At 39.1% G+C, this 27,498-nt stretch overlaps 2 protein-coding genes across 4 annotated transcripts in view; both read left to right on the top strand.

Annotated features, from left to right (window-relative positions):
• Positions 1-8,712, top strand: part of grb2a (growth factor receptor-bound protein 2a) — a 66,713-nt gene extending 58,001 nt beyond the window's left edge. For 2 of the 3 annotated variants that reach the window (XM_059571233.1, XM_059571234.1), the window contains exons 3-6: positions 3,865-3,962; positions 5,860-5,982; positions 6,402-6,570; positions 8,242-8,712. In XM_059571233.1, coding sequence (XP_059427216.1) covers positions 3,865-3,962; positions 5,860-5,982; positions 6,402-6,570; positions 8,242-8,427 — 576 coding nt within the window. In that variant the 3' untranslated portion in view covers positions 8,428-8,712. The remainder of the gene's footprint in view (positions 1-3,864; positions 3,963-5,859; positions 5,983-6,401; positions 6,571-8,241) is intronic. The other variant, XM_059571235.1, reaches the window with a different exon arrangement.
• Positions 8,713-11,983: 3,271 nt separating this feature from the next.
• LOC132161283 (MIF4G domain-containing protein A-like) lies at positions 11,984-20,285 on the top strand. The gene is made up of 6 exons (XM_059571236.1): positions 11,984-12,078; positions 12,413-12,480; positions 12,613-12,722; positions 12,885-13,040; positions 13,144-13,236; positions 19,429-20,285. The coding sequence occupies exons 2-6, from the start codon at positions 12,417-12,419 to the stop codon at positions 19,654-19,656; spliced, it is 651 nt and encodes a 216-aa protein (XP_059427219.1). The 5' UTR covers positions 11,984-12,078; positions 12,413-12,416; the 3' UTR covers positions 19,657-20,285.
• Positions 20,286-27,498: the final 7,213 nt, after the last annotated feature.

The raw sequence follows: 27,498 nt of genomic DNA on the forward strand, positions 1-27,498 counted from the left end.
AACGTTTTGTCAGCCCATCCGTTTGGGGGTGGTAAGGTGTGGTTCTCAGGCTCCTGATGCCAAGTAATTTAAAGACCTACTTCAACAAAGTTGACAAAAAGGTAGTTCCTTGATCAGTCAGTATTTCACAAGGGAAAACCACTCATGAAAAAAACTGTACTAGACAAAAAGCCACAGATTAAGCTTTTACGGACTTCAATGGGAACACTTCGGGGTACTTGGTTGCATAGTCTGTTATAACCAGCATGTAACGGTTCCCAGCTTTACTCTTCTCAACAGGACCAACAATGTCCATCCCAAGGCGATAAAAATGGAGTGGCAATGATGGGGAGTGGTAGGAGTGGAGCTCTGGAGGGAAGACTAGCAGATGTCATTTGACACTATGGACAACTTTTGCAGAATTCAGCAACATCTCTACACAGTCCAGACCAGTGAAAATTGTGTTTAATGTGGGCTGTGGTTTTGTGCTTACCTAGGTGGCCAGCCCAGGGAACAGAATGCCCCAACACCAGTAAAGCCTCTCTGGCTGCTTGGGGGATCACTAGCTGCAATACAGATTCCTGTTGACGGTAGAGAATACCATTTTGCAAGATGTACTCCTCTTTGCTCATGTCTAGCACATCTCCTGGCTCCTTCTTGATTTTCTGAAAAGAGATGCTAAAGATGGATGAGATTTCTGCATATTTATGATACTGGCTGTCATTTGAAATCCTAAAGGCAACTCTGGCTGGGTGTTAGTTTGTGACTTCACAACTGTGTGAGGGAATTTCTCCTGTCTTCTCTGCCTACAAGTTTTACGTGACTTCCTGTGTGTTGCCATGTAACTGTAGAATGGTAAGGTACTGAGGATCTCCAGGTGCTCATTAGACTTCTTAGCCTGCCCCCTGGTGACAGCAGCATAGCATTTTCTGATTTTGTCTGATTCGAACAAATCAAAATGTACTGGGAGGTCTCGTCCTAGAACAACAGGATAAGGCAATTTATCAGCTACCACAATGTTCAAGAGATATGTTTGATTGTCAACTTTGATATTCATGTCAGCAGTTGAGTAACTCTCATCACCATCCACACAACATATGGGGATAGTGTCTCTGGTGCCTCTGGTGCTGATAATATTGGTTGGTACAAACTTCCTGTGCACAAGTGTCTGATCACTCCCGTTGTCAATTAAAGCTTTGAGAGCAGTTCCATTAACTTCAACATCAGTCATCTTTACAGCTTGGTCATTCTTAGAAACAGCATCCACATGAGGGCGTGTTACAACACACATCTGAGTCAACTTTGCTGTATTTTTAGGGCACATGGGCTTTGTATGGCCATCTATTCCACAGAGATAGCAAACTGGTTTTCTACCTGAGGGTTGCGATGGTCTGCTAAACAACTGGTTCTCCCCAGTGGGAACCTTACCCCCGCTGGCCTCTGGCTTTGGTTATTACTGTTGGATGGGTTGATACTGCTGAGGGGGTTAACTGGTGTCTCTTGGGGTCTTCCATGAGTTGTAGCTCCATGGCTATTCTTTTCTCCGCACCTTTGCTCTCTGATCCAAATCTGCAGCTCAGGGGACACCATTCTCAAGTATTGCTCCAGCATGATCATTTCACCAATGTCTTGTGTAGTTTTTCCTTTTGGCTGGATCCACTTTCCATACAGCTCTTTGATTCTGGCATACAATTCCTTTGGGCTCTCGTCAGGGCTTACCTCTAGGGAATGAAATGTTTGCCTGTAGGTCTCAGGGTTAATGTCATACTTGGATAGAATTGCACCTTTAATAATCAAGAGAGTCATCAATGTCCATATGCACATAAGCACTTCTAGCTTTACCAGTTAGCAATGGCATTAAATGAAAAACCCAGTCTGGCTTCTCCCATCTGCAGGCTAAGGCAATACGCTCAAAGTGTTCAATATCGCTAAGAAAGTGTTCAATATCGTCATCATAAGTAAATTTCTTTAGTCTGGGCACATGGTGTGGATGGACTTGACCTGCTGCTGTTGTAGTTGAATCAGTCACAGCAGTGGGATCCATTCGGGTTTGAGAACGAGGTCTGTTGGGTGGAAAGGCCTCCAGATCTTGATCAGAATCTGTTGGTGGAGGCTCTGACAGTGGAGATGTTTGGGCTTGTACTTCCAACTGCAGCATCTGAAATTGATGTTGAAGTGTTTTAAACCGCTGTTCTTGTCTTGTAGTTGCTTCCTTCTGCTTCTCATCTCGGGCCTCCTGCTGTCCCACGTGTGCTCTGAGAATAGCTGCCAGGTCAGACAGGGTTGGCTCCTTTCCTTCATCTTCAGTGTTTTCCACTCCAAAAGCTCAATTTTCTCCTTCTTCACTAACAGGTTGCTTGTCCAATACAGTTTGTCCAAGACAGTGAGGCAAGAGGACACAGGAGGCGGTTTTTCAAAAAGTGGGGTTTTATTACCCAAAATATTGAGACGTTCCATAAGGACCAAAATTAATAACTAGGCCTTAAAAATACAAATACATTGACTCATAACGCAAGGTTAACTGAACAAAAAACTGACCTCCCACAAAGACACAGAAGGAAGCTTATATAACGGCTTGACAAAACCAAATAACATTGAAGGGGTAAACAAACTTAACACTTGGGAACTCAAGAGCTAACTAAGGATGAAATCCCCCCTGGCACATGGTGAGACAATCAAATCAAATGTTTAGAACTGAGGTGATGTTACCCTGTGTGGCCGTAGCCATCACAGCCCTGTACTACACGGGAGGAGCTTGTTGACAGTTGGGACCACAGTCACCAAGCAAAATATTGGAAACACGCTATGCTGAGATGTGTGCAAACCTGGTGACCAACTACAAAAAACATCTTACCTCTGTGCTTGCCAATAAGGGTTTCTGCACCAAGTACTAAGTCATGTTTTGCTTTTGGATCAAATACTTATTTTACTCACTGAAATGCAAATCAATTTTCTAACTTTTACATAATGTGTTTTTTTTTTTCGTTTGTTTGTTTCTGTATTTTTGGTTATCTGTTAAATTAAACCTACCATACAAATCCTTCATTTCTTTGTAATTGGACAAACTGAATAATAATAATCAGCAGGGGATCAAATACATATTTCCCTACATACATAATGTCTTTATAACTTAGATTACCGGTAGAAGGCAGAGAAAAGAGGCGCCATGGCTTGGTGGGAGTGAGAGCAGATTAATGGTTGTTTTCAGAGAGAAAAGTCATGGGGAGACCATCTTTCAGGGTTGTGAGAATGTTCCAGCCTATAGGATAGCATTCCCATTTATCTTAGATGAATGTGTCATAACATACTTGACTTAAGCAAGACTGAGAGAGTGTCTTTGAATCTAAAGTAATCATATTTGTTCATATTTGTCCACTTCATCTGTTTTGGCCCTTCACCTCTGAGATTGTAGACAGTGCAGTAATGTACTTCTTTCTTCATTTCATATTTGATGGTGATGGTCATCATTACCACAGATGGCATCATTGTGGGTACAGCATTGTACTTCAGTGATGAAAGAGACATCAAATCCTGGCCATCAGGAACGATGCTAATTTCACACATGTTTTTGCACAAATCCATCTGGATCAGTTTTTCAGTTCCACAGAACAGACTGTGTGCAATGTATTTCTCATTTGTGCCAGAGAAGTCTTATGTACACAGGATGTTATGTGTGGCTTAAAGTTGAAATGAAGGATATTTCCTTTATGCTATTTATAGAGCAAGGCCTTGGGTTTCAAACACCACAGCCAGTGTTATGATTGGCTCTTTAGGTCCTCTGTGTTCTGAGATAAGTGGGCTGATTGGAGGTTTACTGTGTGGACACTGTGTAGTGAGTGACACCATGCAGGTCAAGTTTTAAAGTGTCTTTTGTTTCCCCGTCAGATTTTAAATGAAGAATGTGACCAGAACTGGTACAAGGCAGAACTCAATGGAAAAGAAGGATTCATCCCTAAAAATTACATAGAAATGAAGCCACACCCGTAAGTATTTGCCCTTTTAGTTACAAAAAGACTATATATATATATTTTAGTGGTCAAATGATTATTGGCGATTAATCATATCCAAAATAAAAGTTTTTGTTTACATAACAAGACACAGACATACAGCATATATTTTGAAAATATTTACATGTATTTACATGTAAATATTGATATTCATATAAATTATATCATGTATTAATATATTTAATATATAAACGCAACATATTTTTCTTAAATATATAAATGTTTATTTATACACTCACCAGCCACTTTATTAGGTACACCTGTTCAATTGCTTGGTAACACAAATTGCTAATCAGCCAATCACATGGCAGCCACTCAATGCATTTAGGCTTCTAGATGTGGTGAAGACGACTTGCTGAAGTTCAAACCGAGCATCAGAATGGTGAAGAAAGGGGATTTAAGTGACTTTGAACGTGGAATGGTTGTTGGTGCCAGACGGGCTGGTCTAAGTATTTCTAAAACTGCTGATCTACTGGGGTTTTCATGCACAACCATCTCTAGGGTTTACAGAGAATGGTCCGAAAAAGAGAATATATCCAGTGAGCGGCAGTTGTGTGGACGAAAATGCCTTGTAGGTGTCAGAGAAGAATGGACTGACTGGTTAGAGATGATAGAAAGGTGACAGTAACTCTTGGGGAGCTTGTGGCCTAATGATTAGAGAGTTTGACTACCCTAAGGTTGTGGGTTCGAGTCTCAGGTCAGCAATACCACAACTGAAGTGCCTTTGAGCAAGGCACCGAAACCCCAACTGCTACCCGGGCGCCGCAGCATAAATGGCTGCCGACTGCTCCATGTGTGTGTTCACTGCTGTGTGTGTGCACTTTGGGTGGGTTAAATGCAGAGCACGAATTCTGAGTATTGGTCACCATACTTGGCTGTATGTCATGTCACTTTCACTTTTTTCAAATAATCACTCATTACAACAAAGGTATGCAGAAAACCATTTCTGAACGCACAACACATCGAATCCTGAAGCAGATGGAGTACAGCAGAAGAAGGTGCCGCTCCTGTCAGCTAAGAACAGGTAACGGAGGCTACAATTCACATAGGCTCACCAAAATTGGACAATAGAAGACTGGAAACACATTGCCTGGTCTGATGAGTCTCAATTTCTGTTGCGACAATCAGATGGTAGGGTCAGAATTTGGCATAAAGAACATTAAAGCATGGATCCATCCTGCCTTGTCTCAATGGTTCAGGCTGCTGGTGGTGGTTTAATTGTGTGGGCGATATTTTTTTTGGCACACTTTGGGCCCCTTAGTACCAATTGAGCATTGTTTAAGCAGCCTACCTGAGTATCGTTGCTGACCATGTCCATCCCTTTATGACTACAGTCTACCCATCTTCTGATGGCTACTTCCAGCAGGATAATGGACCATGTCACAAATCTCAGATCATCTCACACTGGTTTTTTGAACATGACTATGAGTTCACTTTACTTAAAGGGCCTCCACAGTCACCAGATCTCAATTCAATAGAGCAGCTTTGGGATGTGGTGGAACGGGAGATTTGCATCATGGATGTGCAGCCGACAAATCTGCAGCAACTGGGTGATGCTATCATGTCAATATGGACCAAAATCTCTATGGAATGTTTCCAACACCTTGTTGAATCTATGCCATGAAGAATTAAGGCAGTTCTGAAGGCAACCCGGTACTGTACCTAATAAAGTGGCTAGTGAGTGTATATACTATACATAATAAATATAAAGAGTACACACACATACTGTATTATGTAAACAAAAACCTTTATTTTGTACGTGATTAATCATGATCAATATGATTATAATTATATTGCATAAGTTTTGTAGTCTCATAGCTGCATTCTACAAAGTATCTAAACTACTGCTTTTGGATTTGTTTTGAACATGCAGCTGGTTTTATGGGAAGATTCCCCGTGCAAAGGCAGAAGAAATGTTAAATAAACAGAGACACGATGGAGCTTTTCTCATTAGAGAGAGTGAGAGTGCACCTGGAGACTTCTCGCTGTCTGTCAAGTATGTATTTGACATTCTATTCTATACTGTTTTATTATATTCTAATGTTTTGCCAGTTTGTATATGACTGTTCTAGTAATGAACACTAACACAGGCTGCTGTTTTTGAAATTTTGATGCAGTAATTGAATCTGTTCTTGTAAATAGGGGCATGTCAATGAATAATTGATGCAGTGCAGCACAAAATATGGCCGTTCTCAGCACTTTATTTATGTGTTATTGCAAATTCTTTTTGGGTGGTTTCTAAACTAGGCCAACGCTGTCTGAATCATTCAAATAGTTAGATAGCTGCAAACCTTAGGCTTCATGATAAACTGAACATTGCAGAGTTCTTCACTATAATTGCAATATCCAAGTGTTATAAATGCAGACGGCTATTATGTAATTTTCTAAACACTGTGTTTTTTCCCTTTCCTGTAGATTTGGGAATGATGTCCAGCACTTCAAAGTCTTACGGGATGGAGCAGGGAAATACTTCTTGTGGGTGGTCAAATTTAACTCGTTAAACTCCTTAGTGGATTATCATCGGTCCACTTCTGTGTCCAGGAATCAGCCAATTTTCCTCAGGGACATTGAACAGGTACCACAGGTAGGATTGAATCAGTGCTGAAACATTTCAACAATACTTTGTTAGCAATATCCAACAATTAAAATTTATTTTGTGTGTTTGTATGTGTGTGTGTGTATGTGTATGTGTATGTATATATATATATATATATATATATATATATATATATATATATATATATATATATATATATATATATATATATATACAGGTGCTGGTCATATAATTAGAATATCATCAAAAAGTTTAATTATTTCAATAATTCCATTCAAAAAGGGAAACTTGTATATTATATTCATTCATTTCACACAGACTGATATATTTCAAATATTTATTTCTTTAAACTTTCATGATTATAATTGACAACTAAGGAAAATCTCAAATTCAGTATCTCAGAAAATTAAAATATACTTAAGACCAATACAAAGAAAGGATCTTGGCCAACTGCATGTACAGCACTCAATACTTAGTTGGGGCTCCTTTTGCCTGAATTACTGCAGCAATGCGGCGTGGCATGGAGTTGATCAGTCTGTGGCACTGCTCAGGTGTTATGAGAGCCCAGGTTGCTCTGATAGTGGCCTTCAGCTCTTCTGCCTTGTTGGGTCTGGCATATCGCATCTTCCTCTTCACAATACCCCATAGATTTTCTATGGGGTTAAGGTCAGGTGAGTTTGCTGGCCAATTAAGAACAGGGATACCATGGTCCTTAAACCAGGTACTGGTAGCTTTGGCACTGTGTGCAGGTGCCAAGTCCTGTTGGAAAATGAAATCTGCATCTCCATAAAGTTGGTCAGCAGCAGGAAGCATGAAGTGCTCTAAAACTTCCTGGTATACGGCTGTGTTGACCTTGGACCTCAGAAAACATAGTGGACCAACACCACTGATGGCATCCCAAACCATCACCAACTGTGGAAACTTTACACTGGACCTCAAGCAACGTGGATTGTGTGCCTCTCCTGTCTTCCTCCAGACTCTGGGACCCTGATTTCCAAAGGAAATGCAAAATTTACTTTCATCAGATAACATAACTTTGGACTACTCAGCAGCAGTCCAGTCCTTTTTGTCTTTAGACGCTTCTGACGCTGTCTGTTGTTCAAGAGTAGCTTGACTCAAGGAATGCGACAGCTGAAACCCATGTCTTGCATACGTCTGTGCATATTGGTTCTTGAAGCACTGACTCCAGCTGCAGTCCACTCTTTGTGAATCTTATAATATAATATATATATAATAAAATATACAAGTTTCACTTTTTGAATAGAATTAGTGAAATAAATCAACTTTTTGATGATTTTCTAATTATAGGACCAGCACCTATATATATATATATATATATATATATATATATATATATATATATATATATATATATATATATATATATATATATATATATATATATATATATATATATATGCAACTTTGATATAAATAGTAGTTAAAAACATTTTTTTAAGATTAACTTATTTTACTCATTAAAACTGTTGTATGTGGTTGTCACCCTGCTATGAAGTGATTTTCTCTCAGTAAAAACTGACCCTTAATTAAAATTGTGACACTTTCCCCTGCATTGTAGTCTGAGCAGCATTCAATTTTTTTAAGAAGAAAGTATCAAATATTTTATGGTGAACTATATATATATACATTCAAGGCAATATTGTCATAATTCCCAACATTTCTACTTTTGTTCCACAGCATTCTACATACGTTCAAGCTTTGTTTGACTTTGACCCTCAAGAGGATGGAGAGCTGGGGTTCAGGCGTGGAGATTTTATCCAGGTCCTGGACAACTCGGATCCTAATTGGTGGAAGGGGGCTTGTCACGGACGAACCGGAATGTTCCCTCGAAATTATGTTACACCTGTCAATCAAAACATGTAACTTGCAGAGAAAATGCTTGCTTGCTTAAAGCACCTATGGACATAGAGCTGGGTTGCCATGGAAACAAAAACCACAGAGTGATGGAGAGAAAAGGCTCAATTGGGGACGTTTATGTCGATTGGCCGGGAAAATAAAGACTGTGCTGTTTGGAGTGATTGACATTTTAAGCAGCACTATTGGCTGTGTGAGGAAAAATGCTCCAGACTGATATTTCTTTCATGTACTGTTTTAAATCAGCTATGCTTTATATGCAACTTTATTTCATGTTATAAGACATCAGCTGTATGCCTATAATTTCATTTCCATACAATAGTCAAATTAACTTACTTGTAGTTGTCTTTTTGTCTTAAAAGGATAGTTCACCTTTAAGACAAATCCTATACATCTATACATCCTCTTTTTACATGTCATGGCCATGATTTCTAAATTGTCTAAGATGTGCATTTATTTTACCGTTCTCTGTGGATCCCACCTTCTCGCATGCTGTGATTGGTAGATTATGTACAATCCCTACATGCCATTGGTTTACTTTCACAAAGTATGAAACAAATAGAAAGCAAAGGCAAAAAAATGTGTGTTTGGCTTGAAGCTGTGCGGACCGATTTGTGTGTGAACAAAGATGTGTATAGATGCCCCATTCGATCTGCTCCAAGCACGTAGCCACTTCTGCCATCTTGAAACGGTCAACTTGACATCATTCACCATACTATATGTGTTCACAGACCATCGCCTGAGCAGGATTGTGGCATCTGAATATTCATTGATGACTATGATGAATGGCTTCAAGTTGACCAATACAATTTGACGGACGGCTTGTGTATAGTGGCCCATGGAAACAGTTGCCAATGAGGCATCTACTTTTACATATGTTTGACAACAAAGTGCCATGAGAGTGATTTGACAGCATGCTGAGCATCTGCTCTCTATATCTCTCGTGGTACTTTGATGTCAAAAACAGATCAGTCTGCACAGCACTGCTTCAAGCCAAACACACCTGTAACCTAGACAATTTAGGCATCTTAGAAATCCCAGCCAGGATATGTCTGGGAAAAAGAGGACATATTGATATATGTACATATGTACTCATCCTCATTTGTTCCACATGTTTACACATTTTTTTCTGTTCAAATTCAAAACGTGTTCAGAATGGGTATTTGTGTTGCAGGTTTGGAACATCATGAAGGTGATGCCTAAATTGCAATTTTGAGTAAACTGTCCCTTTAAATCAAAATACCTTGAAAATAATGTAATGTTGCCGAAGCCTCTGTAGCAGATCAGTGATCAAATGTAACAAATTTGGAGCATTTCATTAAGCCTTTAACATGGTACTGGGTATATGATTCCATTGGGGATTTTCATAGAGTATGTTGGTTACTCTAGATTATTCCTGAATAAAATAGAATAATGATATTTCCAGTGAAACTTCCCAGTGCACTTGTACAGATCAAGAGTTTACATATCAAACGTTTGATATATCTTCTTAGTAGTGAACAAAATTCAGTGATCTTGGACTTTGTGCTATCTAGAATGATGCCATATAACTGTGCTGAAAAAGGGCTGAACTTGTTTAAATGGTATGCATTTTGTTGTAATGTCATGAAAGTTTCTTACCACACGTTACAGGGGCATTAAATGCCGCTTTTTGAAGCTGAGGGCTGTATACTCTTCATGATGTCATTTGAGGATGTTTATTTTTGTTTCTGTTTTTGAGTTTGAGTTTTTCTTTATGTGGCCCTGGTTAACTAAAAGAAAACAATTAAGTGTATGCATCTGTACGCAACTTTTGAATGCTGAATTATTTTTTATCTTAAAATTGGAAAGCTAATATACATCGAAGACTTGTAATTCAGTTTCTTTCTACTTGTCATGGTCATTTACTTCAAATTCAATTTATTTTTTCAAATGTTTGATGTATTATTAGTTGTGTTGCTTGTGCTCTTAGAAATGAGATGTGTATATACATCTGTGTCATAATGGAATAATGTGTTATGTTGATACTAAGCCATTTCATCAGCTGCAGTAAACCTCAATGATAGAAATATACATGGCATCCTTTTGCTGTCAGAAGAGTGCAGTTTCATAATGCTGGAGTTTATGTACACCTGCACAATGTAGATTATGAGTGAAATACATTTCATAACATTTACCCTTTTTAAGTGTTCATGTGTGTGTGTGTGTGTGTGTGTGTGTTTCACAGTAATTATGTCCTGTGTTGTTTACATTACAATATTTCTACATGTCCGGTATCTCAGATCAAAAAAAAAAAAAGTATTGACAATATACGCATTCAGAGGAAAACAATAAAATAGAAGTGAGACTGCTTTTTAGAACTTATGTGTTTATTTGAATGAGTGTCCGATACCTCCATGGGCTTAGCTAGGCCATTTTTAGGGGGGCTATAGCTATATAGATTGTTACAATATCTGCATCTGCGCAGTTCTTTGTGATAAATACAGTTTACAAAATATCATGGGGGAGCAATCGGTTCCACATCTACTGTAAGGTTTTCGCTGCACCTCTCATCACACCACAGCTGAATCCTACAGTGAAAATTAAGCACATATGAATGCATACTTTATAAAACAATCATGTTGCCATTTTCATTTGAAAATGTAACTTTCAATGTAATACATTTAACAGTGCATGTGGCAAAGAGGTTTGCATACTTGAGCGAAGGAAAGAGGGTTGTACTAGAAATGCAAACTAAAATTTTGAAAAAAAGGGTGATCATGAGGATTTGTATTTGGCTTATTCAGTTATACATTATGCCTAGCTATGCATACAGTTGCATGCAGCACCTTTTGGTATATAAATTTAATATACCACCCCTATTAGTCAAACATTATATATATTATGTAGTCAACATTTGAATGGATGAAAAAAAGTTAATTTAAGTTGTCCTAAGACAAGATCGAGTATTGTTTTGGTTTTAGGACAACTTTGATGAAAGGTTTTGATCCACTTCAGATGCTGACTACTGTATATATATTAAACCCTCATTGGGGCCTGATCCAGTCCCCCTAAAACGAAAATCCTAGAATCGCCCCTGGATACATCTACTAGAGTTATTTTGGGGTTTACAAAAAGAGACATTATACCTACTACAGGACTTACTACAGTTAAATCTTTCACTGACAACAACTCTGTTCATATAAACTAAGTTTTTGCGAGCAGCATGTAAATCATATAAACACAGTGCATTTTCAACATTATTATAACTTTATATGACAATTCCGATAAACACATTTTCTCTTGTCTTGGTTGGTCGGTTCCACCAACCTCATGTTTATAACTTGTTATTTTGCCGCCCCCTAGTGACATCTTGCAAAAAAAAAATAATAATTGTGTATGTTTTGTTTTGTTTTTTAGAACTCCATACAGATAACGCCGTCGTAAAAACCAGATATATAAACAGTTTACATAAATTGTGTAAATATTTAATAATAATCGAATACAAATTAGTTTGTATTAGTTTGTGATTTGAAGAGCATTATGATAAGATAATAATGTTAGTGCTGAAATCCACCAAAATAATGGAATTTGAAGGCATGCGTAAGAGCGCATGCTCACTGGCCACCAGTCGAACGCCATCATGTCTCCCATCTGAAATCGAATCAAACAAGCGCGAGGATTTGCCGTGCGTCGTTTGAAGTAAGAGAGCGACATTACAAATGTGTCATTTCGTAATGCTTGGACATAAATTCGTCTTTTCAACGAAGCTAGAATTTGTGCCAAGTTGAACACTGCCAAAAATCAGCAAGATGACCAATGCATACGAGCGAACCTTGTCATGTTCTGTTTTGTTGTCATGCAGTACAATTGATTTTATATTTATTTGTTAAATAAATACATTTGTTCATCGCTTGTCTGTGATGGTATCCTTCTCCTGATTACCTTATATATATATATATATATATATATATATATATATATATATATATATATATATATATATATATATATAATTTTTTTTTCTAATTCTGAGCACCATGGATTCAGCTTGGACGCCTCTTGATGTTGTAACTCAGACTATGTTTCAAAAAGCATTAGACGGTAGGTAAACGAAACCTGACTTCTTTTTATAATTAATTAAAATGCATTTTGAAGTAATATGCCATTAACTTAGGTCTGCAGGCTAAGCACTTAAAAATAACAAATCCTTTGTTTTACACCACTTCTCCACAGATCCCAAGTCAGTTGATTTGGAGAAGCTGTCTAACGCAGTTGTAGACCAGTCATTGAAAGACATCTCATTCTGCAAAGATGCTGGCCGCATTTGTTATGCTGTAGTTCAGGTCAGTCTTATGACTTAGTCAAAACATAAAGATGTTTTCATGTACCTACATCTTTGTTGTTGTTACTGCTGCTCTCTACAAAAATACACATTATGAAATTAACCTCTGTTGAAACTTTTTTTTTTTTAAATAATTTTATGAATAATATCTTGCTCTAAACAGGCAGAAGCTCAGAAAGCTGCAACCAGTGTATTCAGGCGAAATCTGTTGACACGTCTACAGCAAGAGTTCACTGCCAGAGAGGAGACTCGAAACTGCTTGATGCAGAAGTGGATCTGTTTGGTCACATTTATCTGCAGCATATTTGATTACATCAAGGTAAAAGATCTCCCTCGCTAGTAGATTTTGAATTATTTTATTTATAATATTTTTCCTCCACAAGACTTGCTTTCGACTTGCTTATATGATGTGTTATTTTTAGGTGAACAATGTTCCTCTTGTGGCCCTTGTGGATCCAGTATATGACTGCCTCTATAGGTTGGCTCAGCCAGATGCCTTGATGAACAAGGAAGAGGTAAGATGTATTTCAGCACCAATAACTGGAGGAAAATTTCACTTTGGGAATAATTTTTTAGCGTCTGCTGCCAGGGGTGAATTAAAGCATGGGCTTCAAGGGGCTGAAGCCCATTTCCTACACTGTAAAGGGGGCCCACTGGCTGCAGGGAAATTATAATTTTTGAATTATTTCTATATATCGGAGTTTGCAGCAGTGACAAAATCACTGCTGCAAACAGCATTCTGTAACAGCATTCTGTAAACAAAATCAAACAACCTTTTGCGCTGCTAACACAATGATCTACCACTGTGCCACAGGAACCCTTTTCAGTGACGCTCTGGTTTTAGTAGACTATATAGTGGTATTTGGTATGTTCCATGTGTTCCGCCGATAAGGGTCGGTAAAATTGCATTCAAATAAATTATACTGATAAGAAGTGAAAGCCAATAGAACGTTCCATTGCAACAGCAGCAGCCCTACGCTTCCTCCATTGACTTGGCAGTCCACTAACTTCTTGCTGTCGCTACGGCAAATATCAGCTGCTTTGTTTAAAAAAAAACTTACATTAAAGCTGAATTACAGCCTGAAGAACAATAACGTACAATCACTAGACTAATGATCATCAAATAATTTTAACAGTTTATTTTGCAGACTTGATTTTCTTTTTTCACAAAACCTCTTGCTCTCTAGAAACCATGTCAGTTTTGGTTGAAAACATTTTAAGTTCAAGTGTTAGCATTATAAACATTATATTAATATCACCATATGAAGTTAAATTAATGACAGAAAAATTATGAATGTTGGAATAAATATATAAGAGGAATATAACAGCTTGACAGTAAACTGTTTTTGCAGTGTTGTCTTAATGTCTGTTAAAGGAAGACTAAACAAAAAAAACTTTTAGTAAAACGCACACACATACATCCACTTTCCCCCAAATTGTTTAATAATTTAATTATGACAGGGACACTGCAATGCGTCATGTTCTAATCTAGATCATCATGTTTGTAGTGTGTTCCAGGGGATTAAAGTGTACAATATATATATTTCAGACCTAGTGAAGTAATAGTACATAATAATATAGAAAGCAATTTTAAATGTATAAGGTTGCATAAGCTCATTACTTAGTGTCATATCCATATAAATCGTTATTATGGTTTCTCTGGCTAGGACCTGCAGTTCCTAAAAGGATTTAATTTACTACTAGACTATGAACAGTTAAAGTTAGCAGGTGTAACAGCGCTATGTCCCATTTCAAAACACACAATATTTGTACACCTTTGTGAATAATTACCTGCCGTGGTCTATGGGAAAACTTGCCCAACATTGCATTCTTTCATTCCACTTTGACCTCTCTTTCGTTATTATTAGAGGCTACGCATTTTTTTGTCACTCTAAACTACGCAAAAATCTAGTGACGCCCCTGTCCACATGCAGTATTCGAAACAAGCAACAGAAAAAGATGAGTTCAGTCAATCATAGCGTTTTTTGTTTTGTTTGTTTTGCATTAAAATAATTTCTGCGTTTTATTTCTCTTCTAGTAGCCTATAGTTTATAGTTTAAGTTCAAAGCAGCCCGCGCTCGCCCCGTTAGAAGCTCTGACAGAAAGGCTGTATGTGAGGCTGACAGACACATGCTGTTTAATGTGTTTGAGATGTGCTATTTTACTTAAAGGGTTAGTTCATCAAAAAATCTAAATTATTTCATGAATAACTCACCCTCCTGTCGTTCCAAACCCATGAGACCTCCGTTTATCTTCGGAACACAATTTAAGATATTTTAGATTTAGTCCGAGAGCTCTCAGTCCCTCCATTGAAACTGTGTGCACGGTATACTGTCCATGTCCAGAAAGGTAATAAAAACATCTTCAAAGTAGTCCATGTGACATCAGAGGGTCAGTTAAAATTTTTTGAAGTATCGAAAATACATTTTGGCCCAAAAATAGCAAAAACTATAGCAAAAAAATATTTCGTTCATTATCTGGCTCGGCTCTGTGTTCATCTTCAGTTCTCTCTTCACAGCAGTTCAGTCAGTTTACTGTTTGAGTAAATGAATTACTCCAGGATATTGGTTTGTTTGAACTCAGAGGGAGTGTCAGCCACATTAAAAAAGTTAACAGCTTTAGTAATTTGTGGATTAATGCGTATTGGAGACGAGAACCGTTTCAAATTATTCAGTTCGATTTGGTGAACTGGTTCAAAAAGATCCAGTTACATTGAATGATTCGTTCGCGAACCGGATATCACAAACTGTGTTTTGAACTCTCTCACAACAGACACGGAAGAGAAGACAATGATGAATAAAGTCGTAGTTTTTGCTATTTTTGGACCAAAATGTATTTTCAATGCTTCAAAAAATTCTAACTGACCCTCTGAAGCTTTGAATATTTGATGTTGATTACTACCGAAGCTTCGAATCTCAAAAAATGGTATTCAGACGTACCCTACCTTCAAGCCATTTAAGGTGTATTTGACTTTCTTTTTTTCAGACAAATCCAGTCAGAGTTATATAAAAAATTGTCTTTGATCTTTCAAGCTGTTTAATGGTACTCAATAAAGAGATATTCCACCCTAAAATTTACATTTTATCATTAATCACTTACCCCCATATTGTTCCAAACCCGTAAAAGCTCTGTTTGTCTTCAGTAACACAATTTAAGATATTTTGGATGAAAACCTGGAAGCTTGAGACTGTCCCATAGACTGCCAAGTAAATAACAGTGTCAAGGTCCATAAAAGGTGTGAAAATTCGTCACCATTTGCCATCAGATGTGCAATCTGGGTTATATGAAGTGACAGGAACACTTTTTGTAAGTGAAGAAATCAAAAATAATGACGTTATTCAATAATTTCTTTGTCAATGGTCTCCTCTGTGTCATTCCATATCACCGTGCTGCGTATGCTATTCTGTGTCTTCCGTGCCACAAGGATGTGCTGTTTCTACTTGTATTTAGCTTTGATTTGAAATAAAACAGCGCATCCTTAAAGGAGCATACACAGCATGGTGATAGTTGTGAATGTTTGACAGTGTGCATTCCATATAGATGGACACAGCTGTGATTTAGGTCAAAAACACATAAATAACTCAATACATATCAAACGATCTGTTTGAAGAGACAAAGATACTGTGACCACGTAATGAAAACAGTTACACATTTTTGTTGCAACATTACAGTCGGATCCAATATAAACCCCTTTCACACTGCACGTTGGACCCGGAAAATTGCCGGAACATTGCCAGGTAGTCTTCTGTGTGAAAGCAAACATGTCCCGGGATTGATCCCGGGTCGGGGACCTAGTAACATTACCAGGTTCAGTCCCGGAACAAGCACTGTGTGAACAAAAGCCAGAACTAATGCCGTAAAGGGTGTGTCGTAGTGATGACGCACATTATCACGCAACTTTTTTTACCAGGTGTTTTGAAGGCAGATCATCATTCGCGACAAAAAAATATGTGCAAACTGTAATGAAGCAGAGATCAGTTGGTTCCTCACTTTCCGCAGTGAAGCTGAGATCATTTGCTAGCTTAAGTGAAAGTTAACGTGCCTAGCGTTTTCAGCTGGTACTGTACATTACATGTCACAACCTGATGTCACATGTCTTTACGGGACCTTTACGGGTTGTGTGAACGCATGCACATATCCCAGGTAATTAGGGCTGCAACTAACGATTATTTTGATAATCGATTAATCTGTCGATTATTTTTACGATTAATCGATTAATCGGTTTATGTACTTATATTTTAGTTTTTTCCATTTTTTCCCCAAGTAAATTATTAATAAATGGTCTTTATCATTCAGCATAGATTTAAGAGATTTTAACCATTTTGCACTGTCATATCCTCATCAAAAATATACCTGGAGTTGTTTTATTGTGTTAGTAATTCTTTTGTTGAACTCTTCTGCAATCAGAACACTGACCCATACTCTAGCAAATTTCACAAGGAGATTTCAAATAATGTTTTCACCATGGCAGTCCTTAGGGCTCCTAAAGTAGTTTAACATCCCGAACAAAGCTTATTAAGGAATCTTTCAGAACATATTTTCACGAAGAATAAGGATTAAACAGAATAAAATTGCAGTGCATTGTATTTTATTATTTACTGGGAAACAGCTTTATAGCTTTTGCTGTGAAATTGTAAACAATCCTTCAAAAAAAGTGCCAATGGCATGAAACCTGAATGGAACTCACAATTTAAAGTAAAATCCATCAGAAGGTTGTCCAGAAAAAAAATAGGACACACACAAAAAACCTGCTGTGTGAAAAAGAGCAGTGAATACTTAGAAAAAAAAGTGCATTTCAAATATCTACATTTACCTCTCTCATTCAGTCATAATTAGGCTGCACGACTGGATTTTGAACTGGTAAACGACAAACTGATCACAGAACATGTTTGTAAAGCTTTAAATGTTAACTGTTAAAAAGCAATGTTATCAGCTTTTACGACTAAACATTTGCAAACAACATTGTACTGGAGAATCTGCACAAATGAAAGTCTTAGGGGCCGTTCACATATCGCGCCTAAAACGCGTGGAAAACGCTAGGCGCACCGCTTTCTCCTCCTTTCCAAAGCGCTCGCGCAGAAGCGCCCCTGAGGCGTCTGCCTTTGCTAAGCAACCTCCTTGCTCTCTCCTTGAAGACGCGGAAATTTCAGCAAAGGATAAATGGATTTGTAGCTCAAAAAAATCGCTTGCAGTAGCTCTGCTACTAAATTTATTTCAAAATGGAAATCCATATACAACTATGATCAGCTGTTCCTTTCATCTTGACTGAGCTTTTAACGTTGTTACGGGAAAGGATGAAGCTGATTGGTTAGTTCTTGTCACATGACCCGCGGTGCGGTTGCGGCATTCTGAAAAGTTTAAATGTTTTTAACTCGATGCGGTGCGGTGTTGGAAATAACGAACTTGATCGCGCAAAAGACGCGATATGTGAACGTCCCCTTAAACAGTGCAGTAGTGCAGAGTTTACAGGTTACTCTTCTTTTTTAAAGGCTCAATGTAAAGTACTCCCACATCACGCTGAATGCTGCAGACATAGTCTATAGCTGCAGAGACGCTGCTCGGGAAGCACGTGACATAAAACAAGGCCAGCTATTGGCTATTCGCTACTTCTCCTGTTGTACTGGCTGAGTAAAACCTCCGGTGGCTCATTACTGCCACACTTTGGTCACCGCAGATTTGAAATATGCACGAAATGAGCCGCTTATGGCAAATAAAAGTTATTTAGCAACGAATCGATGACTAAATTAGTTGACAACTATTTTAATAATCGATTTTAATCGATTAAATCGATTCGTTGTTTCAGCTCTACAGGTAATCACTGGCAGTGTGAAAGTGCCAAATCCAGTGACCCAGGAACAATTGCCGGGACACCCGTGTATTTTCCGGAATCGCAGTGTGAAAGGGGCTTATATAGTCAGCACAGCATGTCTTTTAGGCACTGTCCCAAATGGCACACTTCATGTGGACTTTCAGCCTTAAGGAATTACAAAGCCCGCTGCGTGCGCATGTCAGTTAAGTACACAAGACCGTAGGGTGTCCCATTTGTCATTTTAGGATTCAGAAGTGTGCTCGCGAGTACCCCCTTTGCAGCCACTATGCCTGTGAGCTACGCAGCCGAATTCTACCCGGCAGTTTTGAAAACTCCACTTCTAATTGTGCTTCATTTGTAAATTAATCTAGAGTAAAATTAAGTGAACAAAGGACCACGTTCTTATTGACGCGGTCTGGATCTTCATTAAAAATATAGTTCTTTCACTCTTTCCTAACGTGGGGATCAGAAGGAATGCTATGAAAATACTTTTCTTTTTTTTTTTTTTACGGAGGCGGTGTTTATCCACACTATAAGATCATAAAGTAGAGCATTCCAAAAGCTTTCATTTTGGCGGACTGCCTTCAATTTAAGCTGGTTTTAATTTTGAGTTCTTAAACTTGACAAAAAGTTATTATTGTCTTGTTGTACTTTAACATCTTTGTTTTGTGCTGACATTGATAAATTGACAATAAATAACACTAATCAATAACATTATTAAAGGTGATTAATTAATTAACTATTACTCGTTGACATCCATATGTATGGACTGTCGATTGTAGCACCTACTCAGACAGTTAATGATTTTGGATGCTGTATAACACAATTTTAACAAATTCCAGTATTTTGCATTCATGAGAACAAATAAATATAAGAATTTCCTTTGTGTTTCTAACAGGTGGACTGCCTGGTGGTACAGCTCCATCGTGTTGGCGAACAGCTGGAGCAAACAAACTCCCAGCGCATGAACCAGCTTTTTAACTTGCTCCGGGATGGTTTTCTCCTTCAGGAAGACCTTAGCTCCATGACAAGACTCTTGCTCCTGGAGATCTTGGAGTTCAGGGCCAGTGGCTGGACCCTCACTGAAACTGCGCACAAGTACTACTATAGTGAAGTCGATGACTGAGTTGAACTGAGAAAAGAATGATAAATTGGTTATTAGCATTAAGATTTCAAGCGTACAGTGTTTGCAGCAGATCTAAATTGTACTTCATGGGAGAAAGAAGTGGAAACCCCATGTAATTGTACCGCAGAGAATTATGGAAGAGCTTGTGTTCATGCATTTGCATGTGTTGTGTTCAGCATTTGAGTTTAGCACAGAATGTTCAGTTTTAGTGTTCTCTTGTGAAGTAAGCATCATGAATCTGCACTGGATATTGACTTGATGCAATAAGAAAAGCAATCGCTACTAGCCCTAAAACTGTGAGCCACCAGCAGTATTTTTGAATACTGATTTGATACAATGTACACTCTCTTTTTTACATTTTTACAGTGAAAGGTTATTGCAACTTTAGAGGAAGATTGTCTCACCTTCACCTGTGTTGTTAATATGAAAGGATACTTTGTTAAAGTTTCTTAATTTTGTATTAATTTATTAGGAAGCATATATTGTTAAAAGTTCTGTATGGGCCAATATGTGTGAAAACATGTTCAGTCTTGCTGGCTGCTGTACAGTTATCCTTCCAAATATGAGAGAGCGTTTACATTGTCTTGTTTATATTTCTATTTTGAATTCAATAAATAGAAATAAGTTTAGCTCTGTTTCTCTATGCAATCTATGGGGAACACATGAAACACTTGAGAAACATTGTTATGGAACATTTTGATGGTACAAATGTGTAAAAATCATGTGATCACAATAACCATGTGAACCAATGTGGACAATAGGTGATCAAATGTGAAAATGTCATCGTGGGTTTTACACATTTACACCATTAAAATGTTACAAAACCAAAGGCGTCATGTGTTTCACATATTTTATATGTGATGCTGTTTCTATGTGTATTTAGCTTTGATTTGAAATAAAACAGCGCATCCTTGTGGTGCACAGGTCACAGAAGAGCATACGCAGCACGGTGATATGGAGTGACACAGTGAAGACCACTGCTAAAGGAATTATTGAATAAAGTTGTTATTTTTTAACTGATTAAATCGAATGATTCGTTCGTGAACCGGACATCACTACACTGCAGTGATGTGAACGCGCTCACAACAGACCCAGAAGAGAAGACAATGCTGAATAAAGTCATTGTTTTTGTTATTTTTTAACCAAAATTTATTTTTGATGCTTCAACAAATTCTAACTGACCCTCTGATGTCACATGGACTACTTTGATGATGTTTTTATTACCTTTCTGGACATGGACAGTGTACCGTACATACATTTTCAATGGAGGGACAGAAAGCTCTCGGACTAAATCTAAAATATCTTAAACTGTGTTCCGAAGATGAACGGGGGTCTTACGTGTTTGGAACGACATGAGGGTGAGTCATTAATGACATAATTTTTAAAGGGTTAGTTCATTCTTGGGTGAACTAACCCTTTAAGCAGCAAGTACAACATGACATGATTACCAAAAGCATACTGTTATTGTTAAGCAGGGCTTAAAATGTCTGAAAATCAACATGCAATTTAAAATGTTCTTTCTTACTGCAATAACAATATTAAGACATTTACCGTTTTCTTGTATTAATCAGAATTTTTGATCAAGTATCCACTGTAGCAGAATATTCTGTGGATGTCCAAAAAAAAAAAAAAAAGTGTAATTTTGGTACTATGTGTAACAGGAAACTGAAAACTCCATCTAGTAAAGAAGCACATTTTTCTTAAACTTTAACGAAATGTAACATACAGGGGCGAAAACACCTAATGATGAACAATTTGCACCTCACTGGAATTCATGTGATCATCCTTTATTTTTATGGTCTTTTACACTAAATTGACAACATGAACATGCCCAGTATAATATTTGAAATTCTATTATATATTCATTCATAAAGTGATGAGTTTATAACTTAATGTAAAGTTATTAAATTATGTCTGATTTATTCAAGCTTCAACTTCAACACTTGTATGCTCATCATAGTGGAGACCTATTGGGTCCTGTTTCCATAAGCTGGTTTAACCAACTTAAACTCTGACTTACCCTGAGATGGACCACGACTATGAAAAACAATAATCAATGAAGCTCTGAAATTATGATTCACCATGGCAACATTATCTGCAAAAAGACATCTGCATACTTCTGAGTCAATACATAACTTTCATTCTTAATCCACTTTTATAATATCAATGGTAGAAACTAGAAGAAGGGTAAGTTACTGAACTAATATTAATTTTCATGGTATCCTAAAGGCTGAAAAGAAAAAAAGCAGCTAAACATTAAGTATAGAAATTAGCTACATGACTTAACAAACATTTTACATTTAAATAAATATGTGCTGCAGCTTTTTCCACATAGTCTAATGCTCTGATCACATAATTAAATGTTCTCTATTTGAAACTGTTGCATTTGAGTAGCTTAATGAAATTAACATTTGACTTCTACTCAGCCAACAGCAAGACGGCTTGCAAAATAATGAAGAATAGATAAAGCGGATGGCCACAATACCAGGAACATTAAAGTGCTTCTTAAAAGGTTCTTCACAGCAATGCCATACAAGAACCATTTTTATTTCCACAAAAAAAAAACATCCAGTCAAAGCTTCTTTAAAGAACCATCTCTTTCTTACCTTGTTATAATCTGAAGAACCTTATTTCACCACAAAGAACCTTTTGTGAAACAGATAGTTCCCATTCAAGGGAACTTCGAACTGTGTTCTCTAGGGGTCGCTATGGGGAATACCTCATCGTGACCCGTGTCTGAAGCATACATTGAAAAAACACCAACAAGTTGGCCGGCGACAGCCCTTAACGTCAATACCGGAGCGACTATGGACAAATAGGCCCCAGGAGAACACTTCATTCTCTGCTTCCCGCAGTTCAGGACCCAACACTGCTGAGGCACAGAGGATAATGAGCTTGTGGGGACTACAGGTGGATCTGGCTGAGTGATTTAGAGAGGGACTTTCCTTTTCGTGCTCGTTGGCGGCGGACGAGAGAGAGCCTCGGGAGGATGATGTTATTTCTTTATCACTTTCTGATACTGAGGTTAGTTCTCAGCTGGGTTTTACCCAGGAAGAGCAGGAGATGTTTGAGCATGGCGTAGAAGCTGAGGCTGAGCCTTTTCAATCCTCCTGCCCTGCGTATGTAGAGAGCAGTTGGAGGTTGTCGATCGCTCCATGGCAAAGTTGGACTTGCCATGGAAGTGTGCTAACAAGGTGACTCTGTGAGGCCGCCTCGACGAGCGATATCTTTCTGACCACAGCTCTTGAGCTCAGGTGAGCTTTCCATTTCTGTCTGATCTCTATGCAGAGATCGAAAGGGAATGGAAGAGGCCGTTTTCTTCTCGCATCCATCGGTTTCAGCATAAGAGTTATGCTATGATATGGCTATGAGTGGATGAGTGGCTTTCTTACTGTGGGGAAGACGTCCTCTCTTAAGTGAAAGTGATGTGACCTACAGCCAAGTATGGTGTCCCATACTCAGAATTCATGCTCTGCTTTTAACCCATCTGAAGTTCACACACAGAGCAGTGAACACACACACACACTGTGAACACACACCCGGAGCAGTGGGCAGCCATTTATGCTGCGGCACCCGGGGAGCAGTTGGGGGTTCGGTGCCTTGCTCAAGGGCACCTAAGTTATGGTATTGAAGGTGGAGAGAGAACTGTACATGCACTCCCCCCACCTACAATTCCTGCCGACCCGAGACTCGAACCCACAACCTTTCAATTACGAGTCCGACTCTCTAACCATTAGGCCACGACTTCCCGCAGGTTCTCCCTCCTTGCCATCTAAGCCTCTTCAGGAAATACATCTCGCTTAAATGGCAAGGCATATGCAGCAGCAGGTCAGAATTTGGCTTTATTACACACAATGGCGGTGCTTCAAGCATATCAGACATCGATAAAGGTGAGGGCCTTTCTCCTGATCAAGTAGCTGAGCTGCACCGCACCACAGATCCCTCTCTCCATGCTACCAAGCAGGCCCCCTCCGCCATGGGCAGGTCTATGGCAGCCATGGTGGTAACGGAGAGACATCTGTGGGTGAACCTGTCAGACATCGGGAAGAAAGAAAAAGCTTTATTTATATATATATATCAAATTGCCAGTGTGTACTAATCTTAGTACAATTACAGTGTTTATTAAACACTAGTCTGCATTATGTCCAGACGGTATGATAGCCCTGATTCCGGCTTCATGTTTCTGGTATCAGACGGACAGATCACAGGATTCTGCTGGAGCCTTCTTGATCATCAGGCCCAGCACGGCACTGCAAGGAATTTCATGGATGTCCGGCCAGGTCACCCTGAGGGGCTTCCTGGCCGCTTGGTTGTTGCTGAAACATCAAGCGGGAAGTAAAGGTGGCAGTTACGAAAGTCTTCTTTTACAGTATATGCTGCCATAGGTGATGCTCCCTTTGCCAGAGGTTTGTAAATTTGAGCTTGCCTCTTCCGTGCGGTTTGGCACCTCTGCGATGCTTAGGAACCTTTAAGTACACACGCTAAGCTCTGTGTACTTTCTGAAAACCACATGGTGGTAAGTGTGCATGCAAGACTCTGCGCGCTTTCTGAAATCCTGTACGGTAAGAGTTATGTGCTCAGCTTCGTTCCCTTTCTTGAGATGGTTAGACCTTGGTTCCTTGGGCTCCACTCAGCCAGTGTGTATTTATTTATACACTTCAAGCATCGCTTCCCTCAACATGAAGGGGGTATTTGGGTGGTTCCCGTTGTAATTTAGCAGCGCTAAATTTTAGTGCGCTACTCTCTTTCTGAAGAGTTCTCGTCTCATGTGAGATTGAGTTCTCTGTTCTTTCAACAGAGCGCTCCAGCATTATTTCCACAGATCGAGTTGATGACTCTCAAACGTATTGTTTTGGGATGCACAATTCCATCTATGAGCTGCTCTATCAGAGTACCACGAGAGCCCCCTCCTTTGAACATTATTTGAAAATCCATGCTATGGTAAGTGTGCACATGCAATCTTTGCGCACTTTCTGAAATCCACAGTGGTAAGTTTGCACGCTAGTACTCTGCTTTCTTTTTAAAATCTTATATGGTGAGGGCTTTGCGCGGTTGCTTCGTGCCCTTTCTTGAGTTGGTAAAAGCCTCGTTCATCTTGGGTGCCATTCCAATACCTATCTAAACAAGGTGTTGCTACTAGGGATCTGTTGAGACAGCTCCTTCAGCAAGCTTATGCAAGAGCAAGCGGTAGCCCCTGTGTGACAGGCAAGAGTTAGTATAAAATGCTAGGTTCTAAGCCATATCCCTTTAAAGGAATCTTTATTGATTCCAAGCCTTCAGCTCTACCTAGTAGAGCTCTAACAAGTAAGTTGGGTATGTAGCCTAGGCCTTTGGCCGTAAGGGGTAATGTCACGGACAGCTGTATAACGTCCCAGGGCCAACTCCCATGGAAATGGTAGAGTTGGCACTTAGTGTTTGTGGTGGATATTGGTGATTCTGTGTCAGGTTAGTTTATCTTTTTATTTAATAGGATTAATTTAGCAGTAAAGAACACACAATAACAACAAGATTTTGGATTAAATAAATTTATTTAAACTTTCGTTTGGAGTTAAGTGCACTTACTCTTTAATGTTTAGTTTGCTCTAATCTTTAATCTTTGTTTGCTTGTTTGTTGCGGCTGAGACATGTGAGCTGTGGCTGGTGTGGCGTCAAAAGGGGTCCGGGCGGAAATTTCGGACGTATATACGGTTCCAACCAATGATTGGGCGCAACCATTCCGGTTTCTACCCTGGGGGGACTCCAAGGACTATTGTATTGACTTGTTCCTTTATTTATGTTTAGGAAGGACATTTATAAAGTGAAGTGATTTGATTACATTATTTGAAGTGTTTGTGTGTATATTCGATGTTTTCATATTTGTTTGTTATGTATAATGGCCATTGTGTCTGTGTATCCCCCTTTTTGTGTTAATTGGTGCTGGCCACCAATATATAAGTTTGTTAATTGTGTCTGTATGGGTGTGTGGTGTTCTGTGATAGAACAAGTCCTGTAGTCCCTAGACCTCTGCTAATATTTGAGAGGCATTTGCAGTGATTTATGTTTATAGTATTTTTTTGGTTTGTTTCTTTTTGGTTTCTTTTTTTTTCTCTTTATGATTTTTCTGGTTTACCTCAGTCGGGTTAACATTTGTTAGCTTTTGTAACCCCCATTCTGTGGACAATAAACCCTTAAGCGTTTGACGTAAACTGCTGCCTCCGTGTTCTCCTTACACTACTGGTCACGTCTATTACAAATGGTGGCAGCGGTGGGATGTGCCAGTAGGGGGCAGCAGTGAGTAAAGTTTTTTTCCCCCTTTTTCTACTTCATTGGGCAAGATGGGACCAAAGAGTGCTGTAAAGAGTGATGAAATGGTGGCCTCAGCTACAGGAGGATCTGATGCAGAGGATACGCCAGTTTCAGGTGACTCGCGGAACATTACAGTAGAAGAGTTACGGGACATGTTCGGAGCACATATGAGAATGCAGCAAGAAAGAGATAAACGACTCGACATGGAGACAGTGCGGCAGGAGAATAGATGGAAGGATCTTCAACATCAGTTTACACTCCTTCAGGAAGAGGTACATACAAGAACTGCAACAACTTCTGTTCATACTTCTGGGCTTCAATTTACCCCTTCAAATCCAGGGAGCGGGAACGTAGATGTTCGGGGGTCACCATCTATTGCAGGCCAAGTTGTAGAGCAACCAAGGGCTATGACAGAACCGCGGCTGCAACCGCTTAATGAAGATGATGATGTGGAGCACTTTCTTACCACTTTCGAACGGATAGCCACTGCATGCCGATGGCCGAGAATTGACTGGTCAGTGAGGTTAGTACCCCTACTTACGGGCAAAGCTCGTAGTGCTTATGTGAACATGGATCTTAATGACTCTCGTCTATGATGATGTGAAAGCAGCAGTTTAAAAAAAATACGATATTAATCCAGAGACCTATCGTTTGAGATTTCGGTCCACAGATGTGAGAGCTGATGAGACCCCTAAGGAGCTCTATGTGCGTCTTAAAGACACTTTTAACAAATGGGTTCAGCCACAAGATCGGAGTAAGGAGGAAGTTGCAGAGGTGATTATCATGGAACAATATCTTCGGGTGCTGGCTCCAGAGCTTCAAACCTGGGTAAAAGAACATAACCCTGATTCCGCAGCAAAGGCTGCAGAGCTTGCAGATGTGTTTGTTGCAGCACGAAGACGAGGTCAACCCTGGGCTTACAATCAATGGAAAGCATTAAAAGACCCCAAGAGACCCGGTAAAAGATCTGCATCTCCCCCAAAGACAAGTATGGCTGGAGGTAAGTTTGTGGGTGATAATGGTGGTCTTAGTGGGAAAATGAGTGCTAACATCAAAACTGTAGGGTCTTATCAGTGTGGACAGGAAGGCCATACTAAGCCGAGGTGCCCTAATAGACCTTCTACACATGCTAATTTGTGTGGAGTACCTAGAACCGATGACCCTAATTGTATAGCAAAGATTTCCTTGCATCATGTGACTGTGTGTTTGAATGGAAAGCGCTATGGTAGACACCGGGAGTATGCAGACATTGGTCAAAGCAGAGTTGGTTCCTGTCCATCTGTGGAATCTTACATCTCCATTGAAAATTAAATGTGTTCATGGTGACGCAAGGTATTATCCTACGGCTGAGGTTTATGTAAAGGTGTTGGGACAATCATTTCTGTTGGAAGTAGGCCTTTCACCTGAGTTGCCATACCCTATGTGCTGGGTCAAGATCTGCCTGTTTTGTTTGATCTCCTTCCTTTGCAGTCGTGTAATGCAGCGATAACCAGAACCATGGCCAAGAGCAGGGAAGAGGAGGTAGGATTACTCAGATCTTTACCTTTTTTTGAGATA

The sequence above is a fragment of the Carassius carassius genome, chromosome 17 (assembly GCF_963082965.1).
Source record: "Carassius carassius chromosome 17, fCarCar2.1, whole genome shotgun sequence".
NCBI lineage: Eukaryota > Metazoa > Chordata > Actinopteri > Cypriniformes > Cyprinidae > Carassius > Carassius carassius.

What these genes read in the sequence shown, in the direction of transcription:
- LOC132161283 (XM_059571236.1), top strand. Translation starts at nt 12,417, where the DNA reads ATGGATTCAGCTTGGACGCCTCTTGATGTTGTAACTCAGACTATGTTT. An exon ending in GTTTCAAAAAGCATTAGACG is followed by an intron (nt 12,481 to 12,612) that starts GTAGGTAAACGA and finishes ACTTCTCCACAG; the next exon opens with ATCCCAAGTCAGTTGATTTG. An exon ending in GCATATTTGATTACATCAAG is followed by an intron (nt 13,041 to 13,143) that starts GTAAAAGATCTC and finishes TGTTATTTTTAG; the next exon opens with GTGAACAATGTTCCTCTTGT.